The sequence below is a fragment of the Salvelinus alpinus genome, chromosome 1, assembly GCF_045679555.1.
Source record: "Salvelinus alpinus chromosome 1, SLU_Salpinus.1, whole genome shotgun sequence".
NCBI classification, from domain to species: domain Eukaryota; kingdom Metazoa; phylum Chordata; class Actinopteri; order Salmoniformes; family Salmonidae; genus Salvelinus; species Salvelinus alpinus.
Genome location: NC_092086.1, coordinates 42,348,105 through 42,367,104, shown reverse-complemented (window position 1 = coordinate 42,367,104; position 19,000 = coordinate 42,348,105). Strand labels below are relative to the sequence as shown.

Sequence of the window (19,000 nt, the reverse complement as noted above, 5' to 3'; positions counted from 1 at the left end):
TCATAGACCTATAGCTATTATTAAATAGTTGAGGGTCTACCTCACAATCACAGGTCAAGGCACATTTAACTTTATATTTATACAAAGTATTATAAAGTAATATTTATACATGCTGCAAGGTGTTTCATTACTGTGGATGTAGATCCTATATGACATAATTATTTGTCAGGCCTGAAAGTATTCACCCTCCATCATAAACCTGAAGAAGCTTGGTTTATATTGTTTGGCAAAGAGGTTCAAGACCAGTGTAACCCTAATTACGGTCATAGTCAAGGATGGTTAAGAAAGCAGATATTGAAAAGGCTAAATGGATACTTTCTCACTTGATCATATTTAATTGATCACTTTCTTATGTAAAATGATTTCAGTATGAATAGCAATATGATTCATCCTGATAATAATACATTAAATGTATCCCAAATGTATTTACGTAGTGATTCACATTTAATATGTATTCTTCCTTTACCATTTTCAACCCTGATGCTTTACAATTCCTGTATTGGTTTTTCCATAACAAACTTGGAACTAAATACTACAATCTACTTTAAAAAAAATACATTGATATCTCTTTGAAAAGAAGCCAAGAAAAGTGCTAAACACCCTTGTTGGCAAGTGTTTTTCTACCATCTTGTCATACCTATACAACACCCCCATACACCCCCTATACCCACACATATAGTATAGTGTGTTCCATAGAGTTTGCTCTGACCTATATGGCTTGGGGGCCTGACGTCACTTGGAACAATGAGCTGGTTTTCCTCTTATACCCCAGTGTTTCACTCCACTGCTCTGCTCGTCCACAGGCAGATGACAAGGGAATGGAATGCAAAGCCAGCGGGCTGTGGAGTGTCAAAGGGGAACAGGCATCATGCTGCTCTCTGGGGAGCAGTGCTGATTCACCCTACTGCTGTTTGTCCTGTCCCACTTTCACTCTCGCACACATATGGTGGTAATGCGTTACCAGACAGGGCATGAAGAGAAGGTTCTGGAAAGAGCACTATGAGGGGATGGAGGACGGGGAAAAGGGTTATGGTGGAGGGCTGTGGGAGTGCTGGAATAGTTGAGTTTTAACACCCTGACCCAGTAACAATACAGGCAGGATTACTGTAAATCAATCAAGTTGATGATAACATGCCAAGAGTAGTATGGTAGAGCAACAGTGAAACTGTCTGCAAAGCTCACATGATTCCAAGTGGTTTTTAATATGGAGGTTCCTAGACAATGATGGACAATTAATGACTAATTCCAGTTACAGTGTAATTACACGTTGGAGCATATCGTTGGGACACCAATGTGTTTTTTTGCAGGGCTTCTCAAATGAAGAAGAGTGGAAGTCAGGTGGAATTTCTCTGCCTGCGACAAAGACAAATTAACTATTTCCAACAGTACACCAGTGGAGAAATACCTGTTTTATAATGGTTTCTAGAAGATCACAGACCTGCCAACATTATAAAAGTAAATTATTTGGGTTGAGAAAGAGTCATAATGCCTCAGCTCAGACGATTGCAATTGCACTTGTGTGGAAAAGGTCACACATGTTTGACAATAAATGAGTTTCAGCCTGATAGGCTAGCTGTAGTGGTAGTAGAAGTTTGAGTTTGGCAGACATCTTTACACACAATAGTCTATAGTGTATAAACCAAGAGGTTATGAAGCTTAGACTCTTACTGAGCTACTGATCTAACTACTGAGCACCATTAACAATGTTAACAACTATGTTATAACCCAATAGTTGACGTTTAATATCAGGACATAGTCATGAAGAGTTTGAGGAACACTGTGAATCTGAGAGTGCACACTTTAACAAACAATGACCAGAAAAAGGTACACTAAGCAAAGCTTAGATAGAGCTGGTTTGTGAAGATAGGACTTATAAACCATAAAGGGCCAATCAGCAGTTAAAACAATAACTACTGTTTTGGTAAAAGGCTGAGGGATGGGGCTGGAGAAATGTAATCACTCTCAAATTCATAGACAGACCAATGGATGCAAGGACTGACCATCCATGATATCAACATTATAGTTTTAACCATGTTTTGAGGCTATACAGTGTTTGTTTACATTGAATGTGTTTACAAACATTGGAGTGAAACAGGCTTATATTTTAGGTTCTGATGGGGGTAAGACATTAAAACTAAGCTCATGAAGCATTTAAGTTACATTCTTCAAGAATCAATGGAAACATTAATTTATGTCTAAAAATGGATGTAATAACTGCTGATTGCCCCTTTAAAGCTCATCTTAAAGTCTTACTTTAGGTATGAGGCTGCGACTGTGATGACAAACTAAAATTATAGTGGAGCCTTATGTAACATGGCCATAAACAGACTGTCAGTTAAATACAGAAGCGCACAAGCACAGAGAGAGAGAGAGAGAGTAGCTGAGTGTGGGACCAAGCAAGGGTCTTATAAACATCTCAAGGAGAGAAGAGGCACACAGCAGGAATTTGGACACTTTATTAGGGCATGATGGGAGAAGGAAGGGCCATAACTGGCTGGAGCAGCCCAGATGTAATGTGATGTGAAAGTGGAATCCCTCAAACTGATAACGAACTACTGTTACATGTTCGCTGTGCAGTGGGTCTGTTGTGGGTCATTTACAGTGAGAGGAAGCATAGGGAACATACCACACCTCCAGATTGGAAACCTCTTATGATGGTCTGTTTATTTGAACGCTAACATACTGGCAATACTGTGTTGCATGGAGTCTTGAGGACATGACAAGGTTTGGATAACTTTACAACTTTAAATTCAAATTGAATTAGAAACACAAGAAAATAGGCATTAGAGAGGGTACACCTTGGTAGGAAGGACACCTAGGATACAAACAGAGCTCAGGCAAAGGGAGATGAGAAGACTGAGGCTTTGGGAGAGCTACGAGATCCAAGAGGCAAACAAATTGTGCAAGTCATAATATTTGACAAAGCAAAGAAATAATGTGCACGTGTGTAGCTGGAACTGTTGAGAAACATGGAGAAGCAGCGAGAGACAGAAAACTGCTGTTCTCGATGCTAGAGGGGCATTTCCAAAGTTCCAGCTCCCCCCTCTCCACACCCTCATCAACTCTGTCTGGCTATTTATGGTAGAAGGCCTCCTCAACCTAGGCTGAGAAGAATTCAGGAGGCTGGGTTCTTAGCATCATAATTTGGGCTGTCTATGTACAGTAGGACTGAAAGTTGAAACAAAATCTGGGCTTGACTAATACATTTTCTGGTGAATTAATACCCAAGTGTCTGTGTGCATTTATAAAGTGTTTGTGTATAGTAGCTGATAGCAAAGTGCTATTTGATAAACTGGTTAAAAGTCATGTTAAATCCCCACTGAATTGTCAAGGGTTTCAAGTACCTTGTAAAAAATCTGTTATCTTTATAGCCTCTCAGAAGTCTGGAATGTTGATTTCAGAGTAGTTTTTTAAGTCTGGGAAAGCTTACTGCACAAATACCTCCTCAAACATCCCAATACTGCATTTGTTACTTTAATGTAACACTATGCTGCTCAATGGTGCTGGTTAAAGACATGGGGAGCTTGATTGCTGAATGGAACTGCTGAAAGCTGTAAAGATGCTATGTAAAAATGGAAAAGGAGATTCCACTAATACTTGAATCCGTGTTTTCAAATACACTATCCACTTATAGTAAACAGACAGATTTGTGATCCAAGGAGCACCAACAGATTTGCAGATTCAGCCAGACTACAAAAACATTACAAGCACTGACATCTGTGCATTTATGTTGTGTACTAGTGTAGGTGACATAGTGTGTGTGTGTGTTTGAGTGTGTAGCAGAAGAGATTTTCATTGACTCTCATGTGACCATGTTTGGTAACGCTCTTCAGGCCCAGTCTGTGACCCAGCCCCTTGACCGGCGCACACGGTAGAGCTGGATTCAATCAGAGCCAAACAGTGGTTCAGATGCTTCTTTCTCTCTAACTCCTGTAGAATGGGCAGAAGAGGAGCGGTGGCTGGCACCCTCTCACACATGTAACTGTTATCTATCCTGTTGCCTAGTCACTATCCCTTTTTTTAATGTAACATTTATTTAACTAGGCAAGTCAGTTAAGAACAAATTCTTATTTACGACAGCCAAACCCGTACGATGCTGGGCCAATTGTGCACCGCCCTATGGGACTCCCAATCATGGCCGGTTGTGATACAGCCTGGATTCAAACCAGGGTGTCTGTAGTGACGCCTCTAGTACTGAGATGCAGTGCCTTAGACCGCTGCGCCACTCAGGAGCCCTACCTATATGTACATATCTACTTAAATTTCCTCGCACCCCTGCACATCGACTGTACTGCTACCCCCTGTATACAGCCAAACTATCATTGGTCATTGTGTATTTATTTCTTGTGTTACTTTTATTCTGCATCGTTGGGAAGGGGCCATAAGTAAGCGTTTCACTGTTAGTCTACACATGTTGTTTATGAAGCATGTGACAATTAAAATGTGATGGACTAGCTAGACTGGACTGCGCCAGACAAACCTTAGAAGGCTTAGAACCATCCAACACTGCTGTACGCATTCTGACTACAATGCATCCAACATGCAGTATTTTCATAAAATTATCACAGTTTGTGTGCACCAGTGTAAACAAAATACATGAAAGTCAGTGGTGTTTGAATTGATACTCTGAAGCCAAAAAGCAATGATTGAGACAAATCTTTTTTCTGTCTCCAAATTTATTGAAGAGCAAAACTTTCAAGTAAGTCTCAACTTTCAGTGCTACAATGACATCATTAGTAGTGGTCATTGTAGACAATCTAAATCACATGGTGTTGAGACAGGGACCCTAAGGCCCGTGTATTGTTATTTTCACATTAAAATATTCAGAAAATAATAATGAAACAATAAATGTCATTGCATTAAAATAAATGTAAAAAACAACCAAAAACCCACTGGCAACATTTGATCTATGCTTTTTTTCCTCATTAGTTCATGTTCACTTGTTTCATCACCATCATGAATATTAGTTATTTTCTTGACTTCATTTGTTCGATCTCCGCACCTCCTTGTGACTTAAAGGATGCGACTGCTGCGGTCTACAGATATGCTCCACAGGTGAAGCAGGACTATCCGAGAGAGGCCACAAAAAGCTGGGGCAAGAATTCATTGATTCAGTCAAAGGTTATTTTCTGGCTAATCCATGACATTTAGTATCAAATGGCTAAAAGTCTTGTGACACTGCTAAGTTCAACCTTACAAAAGAGATGAAATGCATGCAACAGTTCTACCAGTTCTTCCAGGAGCTACAACATGTCCTCGTTTCTCACCAGGGCCTGAGACCATCTGTACCTTCTCTTAATACACAATGTTAGCCTTTCAAAGGGATAAAAGGTCACACGGTTATTTCTTGCAGATACAAGTGCACTCGGGCATGATGTTACAGAAACCGCCGTGTCACTTCCTCATTTCCAAAAACTTAACTATTTTAAAAATCACCCAGAGGTCTACATTGCAATTCAACACACCACAGACACACTGAAGTCAGTGACAAACACTACACATCCAATGAATAGTTTGTACGGACATTGTGCAGAAGTACAACCTCTCTCACAGGCATCCGAAGCAGACTTAAATGCGCACCACAGCCTACTGGTGAACCAGAAATCTCATCATCAGGCTACACATGTACTCAGTTGAAAATATTGTTTTCTTGACTGATGAATGATACAAACATGTTGCTCTATTCACAGCTTGAAGTATTGGAGGACTGGGTGAGAAGAGTGAGCTGAATCGCACTAGCTTCTCAACCGAGCTGATGTAGCTGAATAACTACATGACAATAATTACATTTCCAATCTCATCTTCATTCTGGTCATAACCAGCAGCCTCTAAGCCACTTCCCACTCCTCCTAATGTCACTAGAACCACCACAACATTTATATCGAGGCCCGCTCCCGTATTCAGAAGAAAACCAAGCAGGCCCTACAGAGGGGTCAACTTTGGAGAATACTTGTCTGGATTCATTATTGTGCAGGGTACAAAAATATATACATAACAGTATCCATAGAGAGAAGAGACTACAATAGTGAGAAAAAAGGAAAACAAACAGCAGTTTTACATTAAAATGTCATGCTAATATCTACCGGACCGCATTAGATTTCCTGTTGCGTAAAGGCATGACAAAACAACCCTCCTCGATGGTACATGGAGGGGCTCAAAAGGTTATTGCTCTATCATGGGGAGTGTGCTTTCATTCCACAGTGAACAGTCAAACATTTCAGACCCCCCGTCCCAAACGACGTCAACGCTTTAGGGACAGGAGGAGGACAGAAAACAAAAACACTTAACATGCACTCAATACAGCTGGGTGAAAAACATAAAATGCACTGATTAAAATGAAGTGCAGAGGAACCCATAGATTAATGCAATTCATATTTATCCTGTTTAGTGATCCAAACTAGAGTATAAATCATCATAATCGAACGTTTTCTTAACAAGCTCTCAGTGATTTTAATCAAATCAACTTGATTTGAAAGGAAGATTTCCAACTGAGTAATACAGTAGGACTTTACATGGCTACACATATAGTACAACATTGCCAGCGTATGCCTGTTCTTGTCAGATAGGTAATTCAATAATTGATCTTACATGAATATCTAAAGAAACAATTTTGAACATCACATTTCCAGCATTCCTATGGCTGCCACTCTGTAGGCGGAACAGCACCTAAGACAGGAGAATGCTTCCCCCCAAAAGGGACCCGCTATTGTTCCAAATTCAGTTCTCACAATAACACAGAAAATAGAGAAAAATGGAAGTTAAAATCCCCAGAGGTACCTTAGATAGACACTAGAACAAGTGTTGTGTTTAACAGTAGTGTTACACTGCAGTGGCTGGGAGAATCTCCAGAGAAACTGAGAGAAAACATCCTTTCCAGTCAACTGAACTAGAGATAATGGATGAGATCTTTTCAAAGGCTAAAACATGTTGACAGAAGGAGAAAACAACTCTGTGATTATTCTCATATGACTGACAAGTCTTTATAAAGGCAGGGGAGAGGTAGAACAGAAGCATCAAACTGGATGGATTTAACCGCTCCGCTGTGACAGAGGGTTATGATAGTGTAGTGAAGTTAAGACGCATTGATGTCAATTCCTGGTTTTGATGTTGAGTAACAGGAGGAACAAATGGGATAACTGAGACCCAAACACAGCACAGGCAGACCCTGGACGAGATGAGGCAAAAGCATCCAATGAAAAACAATGATTCCGGAGAGTTGGCGGCAGCGGTAGGATCCAATCCCCACATCCCTGTCTCCATTTCCCCTGGATGTGCATCCAGGCTGTGGATGGGAAATCCAGTGGTGATTCAATCTGAACTGTTGCTGTGAGCGGGGGACCAGTCTGCTGGAGATGTAGGTGGTGTTCATAAAAAGGAGGCCATCAGCAAATGCAGTAAGAGGCATTGTGGTGTCTCGGTCTGTCAAACTAGCACACTAAGAGGTCCTTATTCTGAGGGCAAAGAAGGAGGCTCTCCTCTGGTTGGACGGGTCAGGGAACTGAAAAGGGTAAAGGATGATGGCCGAGGGAGTTTGACAGAGCACGGTTTCTTCTTTTATTGCTTTCTACCTGTCCATCACAGGTACTTCAGATGACTGAGCTTGGGTTGAAGTTGAAAGTGAACAAGAATGAGTGTCCTTAACAGCTACTCTGTCATCTCCAACCAAACCCAGCCAGGGTACCATACCATTGGTGAAACACTGAGGTACAGAAGCTAGTGTGGGACCAGTCTCATTCTGCGAGGCTGAATCGGATGAGGACCTGACCCCATTCGGCTGCATGATTTCCAGGTACGGAGATAATAGCAAGGCTGGAGCTAGCAGGGGCTATAAGAGCCCTTGAAGTCCTTCCTGTCTCCCTTCCACAGTCTGTCTATCTCCCCCCCTCCGGCCAGTATCTCTTAGTCTGTGTGGTTATTCACATGGTTCTGCTTGAGCGGGGATACCTCTTTGGCCTTCCTGCCACTGGCGCCCATCATGACCTTGTAGCAGCCGCGGGCGATCTTGTACATCCAGATGATGTTGAGGATGTCCAGGGCGATACAGGATGTGATCCAGGCCACCTGAGCACCGATGCCCAAGCGCTCGAAGGCCTCCGTTCCGAAGGTGGCAAACACCCGGGCCCAGTAGGGTGGCATGACGAAGATGCGCACCATGAAGAAGACCACTGCCATGGCCATGCCGTTGGCCACAACCAAGCGGTCCGAGCGAGGGTACTTCAGCACCTCGTAGAACCATCTATACGTGGAGGAGAACGGAATAATGTCAACACTGACAGAGGTAGGGGCTGATAAACAGGAGTATTCATTAATATATAGTAAAAGTGGAGCTAGCTTACCTTTGGTTCACAAAAGGTGTGGATAACTCTGAAATGAGACGGAAGTTGGCGAAATAGGGAAGCACGCCACGAGACTGCAGAGAGTGTAAAGACGTATTACCACAAATAGACATGGGCAAAAATAAACTAAAAACAGACTAAATGTGCAACACATCTTTAGAAAGAAGACCTGAGTATTTCAATACCAAAACCACCAAATAACCATCTAAAATTAGCCATTGTGCTCATGGTTTTCCCCCAGACTCACCAAGACATATCCATATGCATAGAGCGCCGCCAAGTGGTGACAGACAAAAAAGCTGTCCCCCATTGTGCTCCAGTTAGTGGCCAGAAGCACAAGGTCTACACAGAACAACAAGTGGGTAGTTAGCACACAGTTTATTATTTTCATCTACTGTCCACAGAGAAATGTGGATGGCGTATTGTTATACAAGAGGATAAACATGAGGAGAGAGAGAGACACTCACCATAGAGCAAATAACCACATGTTATGGCCACATTAAGTTTCACTAGTCCAGGCTCCCCCCTGTACAACAAAAACAAAACAAAGTGTTCTTTCAGAATAACAGTTGCCACATTACAGATTAATGCTAAAACTACTGTAAAACAGAAACTAAAGCTACTTACGATTTCACAGAAATCTAGTGAAGTCCACAAAACATTCTACATACTATATTAGTGAAGTCTACTGCAGGGGTCTCCAATGAGAGCTAATTTAAAAAAATGAAACTTTAACTACAATCTTTTTTCTAGCATTCAAATAGGCACATTCTTCTCATGGCCATGTCATGAGTCATAGTCTTGCTACTACTGAGATACCCGTGTCCAGGGAAGGTCCAGTTTAAACAGCACTGTGTTGACAAATGCGTTGTGTTTCTGTTTGCCTGCTGTATCCTTATGTGATTGTGTGCTCATGGACAAATACGTGTCAGGATGTGTGTACATGTGAGCAGTAGCCTGCATATAGTACATACTGTAAGAATGAGTAGCACTGTTCTCGACTGTAGGAGTGGATTGTACGACTCAGTTGCTCGGACAAGGTTTTGGCAACGCCATGGTTATCAGATCACTGTATCACATGGGCCACATTTACTGCCTAGGCCTGTGAGTGGACTGTAGTGCAAGAGGCTCTTGACAAGAGCATCTGCTAAGTGACTGTGGTCATAATAATGTGTGTCCGTCTCAGTAAAGTGACACTGGATCTGATTTTGGCCTCTCTCCATCACAGGTATCCTGTTGCTGAGTGCGGGGTCATGGCTCTCTGTGACAGCACACCACGACGTGCTCTCTGGATCTACCGACCTTCACCCCAACGTACCCGTTCAGGGTATGTCTGAGTGCAACATCCTCTCTGAACCCCACTCATGTAGCCACGATCAATGTCATATGCAGCCAATCGTTTCTTCACTTCCTCATGTTTACTGTACATCCTGGAGCCCACCCATAAGCCTAATAATCTATTAACCCATATAGAGAATCAAAGCCATTCGTAGATAAATTTGTGAATCTGTTAAAGCTAAGAGATGAACTTCAGATAGATCAACTGGAGGGGTCAGGATGAGATCGATCCAAAGGTTCTCAGATCCCATCACTGATCCAGGTACGGCAGGGCAGCAGGTAGCCTAGCGGTTAGAGGCGAGCCAGCAACCGGACGGTTGCCAGTTTGAATCCCGGGTCTGCCGGGAAAAATCTGTCGGGAAGTGAGCTGGCAACCGGAGGGTTGCTGGTATCAAATCCTAGATTCCATTGCCTGCCGTTGTGTCCGTGAGTGAGGCACTTAACCCCCCCCAGCAACAGCTCCCCGGGCGCCCAGTGTGGTAGTCCCCTGCACCTCTCCAAAACCTCTATATTTATGTGTATGTATGAGTCTTTTGGAGGTGTTGGGTTAAAAAGCAGAAGTCACAGTTCAGTTGGACCTTGTGTGTATTTGACCAATTTGAGTTACATCACTGAACTCTGATCAACCAACTGAGCACTATTGTTTTAAACCAATTGAGTCTATTCTGCTCACACTGGTTACGTCGCACTTTTAAAGCTCAGATAAACCAATCAGGCGATGTGAGGTAGGCGGATTTGGAAAACGCTTTGGATTGATTGGATTACAATGACAAAACCCAGGCAGAACCCATAGAGACGTTGCGAGAAGCTGAATCTGTCACAATGCAGGTTTTGTGGGCGGTTAGTTCTGTGAAGCCCAGCACAATGCCAGTCTGTGGCATGTCTAACTGATGCTGTAATGCAATCAGATTGTCTGAGGATTTAATGCTTACGCCATTCAGTGTTGCAATAAGAGGAACTAACTACTGCTCTAGCAAAATAACATGGCTACCAGTCTAAATAGAGGAAAAGTAAGAAACTAAAAGAGATGGGCAGGAAAGCAAATACATAAGTGACAAAAGGACAGTGCCAATACTACACAGACAAAGACCAAAACAAAGGAAAAAAACAAGACAACATGGCTTGGGCTGGGAGGGTACAACAATTACACCCCTATTAAACAAACCCTATGAGAGTAGAGGAACAACAAAGAAAGAAGGAAAAAGAGAGTAGTCTAAATGTGAGACATTTGGACACAGAGCAGATGAAGGGGGTGGCAGGACTCCTCCCCATTGGCCCTTCACAACCCCTTTTCTCCGCTACATCAGCGACAGACAGACAATGAGAGCGAGGGAAGTGCTGTATTGATCAGACAGCCAGAGATGCAGGGTGGTGGTGGTGGTGGGGGGGGGGTCAGGGGAGAGGGTCACCAGAAGGGGAGGGAGGAGGAAGAGGGGGGGCTGAAGACTGGGCTGCTGTTTGCTATGAAAAGGAGCCTTGTTGGCAGGACTCTGGCCTGTCTGATCAGAACAAGAGAGGAAGAGAAACAGAAGGAGAGAAACACGAGAGTAGAAGAGAAAGAGGAGAGAGAGTAGAAGACAGAAACAGAAGGGAGAGGGGGAAATTACCATTCCTCTCTTTCAGGATACAATGATGTAATCACACAGTCAGCAGTAGGAGAGAGAACATAGAAAAGACAATGAAAGAACAAATCCACTGAATCTACACCTCTCTGGAGACAGTGGGGAATGGCAGCGTCATCCTTCCCTCTTGGGGTAGGCTAGTAGCCATGGCTGCTAGAATGACAGACAGCACACAGTAATGCAGTTCATCTTACCAGACGGGGTCTGTGTTGACAGCATCATCAAACCACAGGATGTAGAGACAGAAGAGGCCCACGATCAGAGCATGGACAGTGGACACCAATCTGGGCAAGCACACAGAAACAGGGACAGTTAGCGCCATGGCAGAGAATGATGCAAGACTAGCACCACGGCAGCAGTAAAACTAATAAACAGTTCAAGTAACATAACAATAACATCCTTTATAGCACTGAGAACACGATGAAGAAATCTCATTTGGACCGTGTGGAACCTTGGCAATGGAACTAATTTGAAGGAGAATCGTGTGTGTGTAAAACTACTCAGGTTTCGTTGACCTCTGGGACTCTTTATCTGGGCTAGTGAAGAGAACTCCAGTGCTACCACGCCTCTTATCTCCCCTCATCCGCACACACAGTCCCCAGACCCCGGGCACACCAGCAGCACCACAGGCCTAGCAATGCTGGCTCCATAGACCAGCCACTGTACAATGGACATTGTTATTTTTAGTGTCACCATTATAACATGACTATCTGAGAGCGTATAACTGCCATGACCAAGGAGGAGAGTGGAATTTGAGACAGTCTTTTATGAAGCAGAAGGGGCAAGTGCATTTGCTTTCCCTCTAGCCCCTCCATCTAGCTAGTGACACGTTCCTTAGCCTACGCCTCAGGCTTACATCTATGCTGTGCATCTTTCTGTAGATATTCTCTGCGTCTCTTTACAAGCAAAGCTTGAATAAATAATAACACACTGACACACTGGGAGCTGTTATGCAATGAAGGGTAACTTTGAATCAAACTTCAACCATGATCAGTGCGTCACCTTTGGCTTGTTATGCCATGGTACACTACACACATCCTGTAGCAGTGTTCAGTGTGCATGACCCCTGTATGAACAGAGGCCCAGGACTGCCGCGCAGCTCCCCCCAGGACTGCCGCGCAGCTCCCCCCAGGACTGCCGCGCAGCTCCCCCCAGGACTGCCGCGCAGCTCCCCCCAGGACTGCCGCGCAGCTCCCCCCAGGACTGCCGCGCAGCTCCCCCCAGGACTGCCGCGCAGCTCCCCCCAGGACTGCCGCGCAGCTCCCCCCAGGACTGCCGCGCAGCTCCCCCCAGGACTGCCGCGCAGCTCCCCCCAGGACTGCCGCGCAGCTCCCCCCAGGACTGCCGCGCAGCTCCCCCCAGGACTGCCGCGCAGCTCCCCCCAGGACTGCCGCGCAGAAGAAATATCAGCCCACAGGGGGAGGCACGAGATTGAACTTCTTTCAACTTTCTAGAGCAGTGGTTACCAACAGGTGAATTGCGATCCACTGGTCGATCTCCAAGGCATTCCTAGTCGATCAACAAACCTTTCTGTAAAAAACAAAAACAACGATAAAGCCTTGTGTTCCTATTTTATTTGTCTCGGGCTGTTGGTGGTAGGTGCACCCGATTCAGCTGCCTGTGTGCCAAGTAGGTGAACTGTTGCCATTTTGAACCATTTCATGTGTCTGAAAGTACAAACTGCCTTCCCGGCGGGGCCGGAGATCAAATCAAGTGCACTATAGGCCTACCGCTGGCCAATCGGATGGCTCAGATTACTGTGTTGACAGTAATGTAGCAGGCATAAAAGAAAGCCACAGCAAAATTGATACTGTGAGATTTCAAAATGTTTAAAACCATGACTAGAAAGACTGTCAACAAATACGTCAAAGAGCTGCTGTTTTATGAGTGAGATCACGCTAAAGTTCTTACTCAGCACTGTCAACACTTCGTATTTAACACTTTTATAAGCCATAAAACGTGTGTTCTTCCCATTTCCACCCAGCGCTACAACAAGCACTGCAGCAGTAATGAATGAGTAGGAAAGTGTATCTATAGGCTTGCATTGTTGTTATTATTAGCAGCTTGGGTCTTTTTAATATTTCACTTTCTCTGTTCATAGGAGTAACAACATGAATTTGTGCATGAGGCAGAAATAACGGTGCGACCGGAGTTGCCATCAGCTGAAAGACGGTGTCCCTTTTTGGTCAGTGTCAGTGGAGGAAAGGGAGAGCGGAGGGATGTTGAGAGGTGGACCCTCAGTCTGCTGTTCTCTCCCTCCGCTGAGACTGACCATTAGATGCGTGCACCATCAGCCCAGTAAAATAAAAATAAAAGACAAATGATTTAAATGTATGCTCACTCAGCTGTGCCTCACAAGTAATGCAACAATGGATCTATTACCGGTGTGATCATATAGCCTTCCTCAAATTTTTTAATATATATATTTTTTAAATGGCCCAAACAACGCATGGGCAATTCAAGCAAAGCCAATATGAGGTGATAATGTATTGTGCCTATAGGTTACTGCACAAACCTCAGTGCTACAGTACTGTTTTTAATTGGTCAATGTTGCATGGGCCGGATGTTTTTTTTGTAATGTTTAAAAAAAAACCTGAGCAGTAGATCTCGGCTTGCATTTTGACTCAGAATGTGATCTTAACTCAGAAAATGTTGGTGACCACTGTTCTAGTTTTCCCTGTTAACATGATCAAAGTTTCCCTTTACTGTGCAATTGTAATCAAATCAACATTAGCCACTGTCAATGCAACATACCGAAACAAAACAAACTACGTAAGAGATTTAGTTGTAGGCAGAACACATCGGAGTAGGATTTTATTACATTGACACGCATTACTCAGCCCGTACTCTACAAATACCGGCGCGGCATAAACAATCAGAGCTGCAGTAGGCCTATATGCAAATAGACCATTGCCATGTATTTACTTTGAACTGGACTGTGTTTACAGCATGAGCGTTCGTGAGTAGATGCGCTTGTTTTGAGATCAAAGCGAGAGCAGCATCTAGCCACGTGTGCACATTTTGTTCATATCCTTTGCTAGTTAATTAGTTATTAGCCCAGTTATAGAGAATTTGTAGTCAGTAATGGGGGAGTGATTGCTTCCTACAAGAGCACAAAACGTGTACATTTCTAGACATCTTTGAAAAGCGAGTCAGGTAAAGAGCTTTTTTGTCTTAAAAGGGACAGTGTTGTATTTTGAGACAGGCTTGAATAAGTTAATTAGCCAATAGACAGAGAGTAGCATAATTTGTCAGATTTTCTGTCATGATGATATGGAAAAGCATTTTATTTTGTAAAATGGTTTCTTGCATCAAACACCACAACATTTTCAGTAATCTCCTTGTCCAAAGGACAAGTGGATAAACAGGTTAATGTCAAGCCCTGCAAGTTTTTTTTCAAAAGTATCATGGAATGTGGGCCTACATTGAACACCACACATTGGCTGCTAATGTAGGTTGAATGATAGAACAGCCATTTCCATGTTAAAATGTTATGGGATGCATTTTCTCCATTGTTTTTGATGGTGGCCACTCTGGTAGCTCTACATTACAATCAAATAGCCACAGTAGACTACTTGGCCATTGTTAAAACTTTTACTTAAAGTGGGTACAGCCTCAGTGTTCACAGAAACGCGCTGGAGGTTGCACAGAATTTTCACAATGTTCAAGTTACCACTCAGCAGACCTGAAATTTGCTCAGTGCCAACGTTTTTTGGAGGGAACAGTGGTAATAGTGAGTACAGCCCACCAGCTCAAGACAAACTGATACCAGAGAAGAGATACCATTCAGTACATGGAGTAACTCATTCCAAACACCAATTGGCACATTTTGAACTTAACCCCAAACTAATTACACATTTCTGGTCTTTGAACTCAAAGCCCAGCCCCTGACGTGTACTATGGAAAGTTGATAAGATGACCCATGACAACCTAAATGACGATATTGTAAATAGATAATTAAGATTTGTCTGATTAGAGCTGAAGTATCAGCACAATAAAACTTTTGAATGCAAAGCCAGTCCAAGAGCAACGTAGAGAATAAATATCTACATAATCATTAACTTGGTAGCCTACCTTTCGACTAGTTATCATTTCTGACCTCAGATCAGTGTGCCTTGGTTAATGTCTGATAGAGGTGTGTTACAGCAGAGTCAGTACAGTACTAGTCTATAATGTGAAACCTGTTAAGAGGCTTGTTGGAAGGGTATTGTACCTGGAGTTCCACTCAGTGAGCTTGTTGGAGGGCAGGCGGCCGTAGCCAGGGGTGAAGGTTGAGGAGAACAGCGGGCTGGCCACGGAGAAGAGCAGCTGAAACCCCACGAAGCTGCCAGCCACCACGGTCAACTCTCTCGTCTCCATCACTCACCTACAGTATACCACACCAGGAGAGAGACGAGGTGAGAGGCATGTACTGTTACTGTACAGAAGACACAATACCCCTAAACTGGCAGGGGGGAATGTAGAGGGGGGCCGGAAGGAATAAGAGAAGAAGTGGAGGATGGAAGGGAGGAAAACAGGGGGGCAAAGGAGGGACAGGAGGGCAAGGGAGAGAGCCATTGAAAAGGAGATGGTGGTAAAAGAGCAGAAACGAGAGAAAATAAATAATTCATTATTGGACAAATATTTTGCGCGGGGATTAAATGTGCAATTGTGGCTAAGAATTGAAAGAAAAGAGAATTGTAAAGATGGAGCTAGAGGTTCCTGTTGGTGAACGCACGCTATTGAGAGGAGGAAGAACATTTGTGATGAGAGATGCAAAAACACAAGTAGAAAGGCTGACTAAGTCTAGAAACTAGCAGTGTATGTGCATCTGTATGTAGGGGTCATCGCCCTGCAGTGTCCAGCGTTGGAGACTATAGTTGAGTAGCCTGAGGACAGGCATGGATCAACTGCAGCACTATTACATAGTATCAACAAAGCTTGGGGTCCATGCTCCCTGTTTACACTGTACTAAGAAACAGCCACTCATTCCCTTGACCTCATTTCCCAGAAGAGGGATTACGTTTCATGAAGAATTGGATTTTCAGTAAACTCAAAAAGGTCCTCAGAGCTACTGGCTCTTTGACTGAAGTCCATGACTGGTCATGTGTCCTCACCTCAGCCCTCGGAGTACTCAAGGAACTACAATACTAACATTCCAAAAAACCTGCATCTGGGACCATTAAATCCACAAGAATCTGAAATCCAGAGAAAATGGCTATTTGGATGAAGCAACAACAATAGTCTCTAAGGTTCTAACTGCTTATCCAAGTACAAACAATGTGCTGCCGATTACAATTGGGTAAGGCAACTGATTAGATGACTAGTCACCAACAGGGAGATTCTATTGATACTGGAGAAAGTATCCTTTCTCCAATATCACTAGACCTAAGCCCAATAGGCTTTAACCTCTGCCCCAACTGGCACTTTAAACTTGTACAGTAGGTTCTAATACTCAAAATCTAATGTCATGATACCATGGCATGACTACAAACTGTTCTCTCTCCCTATAGGCTTACATCCCTCAAACTCAACTCTGGACCTCGAAGACAGTTCCACCGCATTTTTTAATTGTTCCCCTCTAGTCAGGGACTAATTTAGACCTGTTACACCAGGTGTGTACAATTAATTATCAGGTAGCACAGAAAACCAGCAGGCTCCGGACCTCATAGGGTACGTTAGTACCCCTGGCCTAAATTAACAGAAAATAGGACTGGACCCACAGAGCGACAGCCGGTCAATAGGGAACACCCCATGTTCACTCAGGGTCTACAGTGTCAAAATCAACACACGTTTCCAGTACAAAGGAGCATTGGTACAGTACAGCCTAATGCCACTTCAGTCTGATACAAACACATGTACTGTTTAACATAGGCTACTACAAACCACAGTTCCATGTGCTCTGAGCAAAATCATTTTTCAATCTCCAGATCTATGGATGTGAGGACAGGCCATTGGGACAAGCTGATCAACACCATCACAGGAAACCCGTAGTTTAGCTACTGCAGTGGCCCATACAATAACCCCAGCTCTCCCTGGAATAGGCCTAACTCTGTAAGCAATCAGGAATTTGCAGTATTATCCAGATAGCATTGACCAATAAAATAATAGTGTTTGAGAGAAGCCTCATTGTTCCAGAACATGCTGATCATATGCTGCATGTGCTTCAATTATTCATTAGCATTCTTCACCTGGCAAGCTGGTTCTGACTGCCTAGGAGGGCAAAGGCGCGTATATCCGACAACCACCATCCACTTTTGACCTTGTTCTCCTGCACTATATGCTGTTGTCAGCACGATGACCCTTTGGTATATCGACCAACACAAATAGCGGTTCAATTTCCCATGTTCCAGTGGGAATATAAAACGTCCTCTCTCATGCAATGCATATGCCATTGAGGTTTTTAGAAGACAGAATGTGCAAAAATACAATGAATGTAATATGTTTTAGTCTAAATGCAGCTCACATGACCGTAAAATTACGACTGGCATTCTAGGCCAACTGACAAGTGATGAGATTTCCTTACACTTTAATAACGCAAATCTTGGGATGCAGACAAAAATCCCCCCCAACGCTTGTGCTAATGAGTACAATTACTTGCCCTGGCCTAGAGTTAAAAATAATGAGGATATTAAAACATAACTGGTAAATGGACAGCTTCTCCCGTCTGGTGTAGTGCTCTTTCTTGCGGAGGCAGATAGCTCATACATAACTTGTCAGCACAGTCCCTTGTTCTCTGCGGCGCGTGACACAGCAAACGTGTACAATCCTTCGATTTTCGGCAACATTGTCGCCAGTAACACACTTTCCAGTTTAGCCACAAGTAGAGACTAACCAAGCTAACTACACGAATTATGAGAGCACAGCTACTGACTAGAAAGCAGTGCTATATTGCCACAACCAGGGTCGTATTCATTGGTCGTATTGCGGTCACTAGCTAGATGTTTAATACATACCAATTGCAGTGCATTAGCTCAATGTATCGCTGTGTTGTGAACAAAATAATAAGTGAAAGGCTAGCTAGATAAATAACTACCTGATATCAGTCGCATAGGTCTGAGTAAGTTGGTATAGCTTCTGTTCAGCTGCCGTCTTCTTTCACTTTCTTAGGTAGCTAACTTAGCAAGTCAGCTAGCTAGCAGTAGCACACTAGCTAGCTCTCTAGTGTAAGTCCTCGTAAAAAAGGCTATACGACGAAAGCAGCGGCATTCATGCATAACTATTACAGTAGCTAGATAATTGCTAATTTCCCTGCCACCATGCGTTCCAAGTTTTGCCTAAAATATAAAGTTGTAGACGTTTTGTTATGCAATTGACAGCTAGCACTAACCTGTGACGCGAACACGCAGATACCACCCACCCTCTAGCTCACACCCCTCGGTTTGGCCACACCCACAATAAACAAAGGCCACATTCATTACAGCGTTATATTCTTAAATGACAAAGACATGGAACAGCTGATACCACTACCAATAACATGCAAAGGCTTAGTTAGCAGTGTTGCTATGACGAAACCTGCATTTGTATGATGTCCACAACTAAAACACGAAGAACTGCAGGCAGCTTGACAAGCTATTGAATAACACCGCAAATAGTCAGGTCATATTTTTACACTCGCCATAGGCCAATTAAATCAAGGCTACATTTTTTATATGAGCACATTTCCATATGCGTATTTTACTTATAATTGGAAACTGAAAGGGTTTTACAGACAGAGATATTATG

The 19,000-nt window shown here is 43.4% G+C and overlaps 1 protein-coding gene across 5 annotated transcripts; it reads right to left on the bottom strand.

Moving 5' to 3' along the window:
* Positions 1-2,442: 2,442 nt before the first annotated feature.
* On the bottom strand, positions 2,443-18,676 carry LOC139576532 (TLC domain-containing protein 4-B-like). Of its 5 annotated transcripts, none has more exons than XM_071402751.1 (7): positions 18,606-18,676; positions 15,510-15,662; positions 11,491-11,580; positions 8,804-8,862; positions 8,584-8,678; positions 8,337-8,410; positions 2,443-8,236 (listed from the first exon to the last, which is right to left on the bottom strand). In XM_071402751.1, the coding sequence occupies exons 2-7, from the start codon at positions 15,653-15,655 to the stop codon at positions 7,900-7,902; spliced, it is 801 nt and encodes a 266-aa protein (XP_071258852.1). In that variant the 5' UTR covers positions 15,656-15,662; positions 18,606-18,676; the 3' UTR covers positions 2,443-7,899. The 5 variants fall into 5 exon arrangements, with proteins under 5 accessions (XP_071258852.1, XP_071258844.1, XP_071258859.1 ...); XM_071402743.1 differs by having other exon boundaries at positions 18,312-18,659; XM_071402758.1 differs by lacking the exon at positions 18,606-18,676 and adding an exon at positions 17,919-18,287.
* Between the last annotated feature and the right edge of the window lie 324 nt (positions 18,677-19,000).

Excerpts from the sequence above, each read along its gene's own strand:
- LOC139576532 (XM_071402751.1), bottom strand. The coding sequence starts at position 15,655 with ATGGAGACGAGAGAGTTGACCGTGGTGGCTGGCAGCTTCGTGGGGTTT. Across the intron at positions 11,581-15,509 it reads CTCACTGAGTGGAACTCCAG|ATTGGTGTCCACTGTCCATG; the intron begins GTACAATACCCT and ends GTGCTTGCCCAG. Across the intron at positions 8,237-8,336 it reads ACACCTTTTGTGAACCAAAG|ATGGTTCTACGAGGTGCTGA; the intron begins GTAAGCTAGCTC and ends CTCCACGTATAG.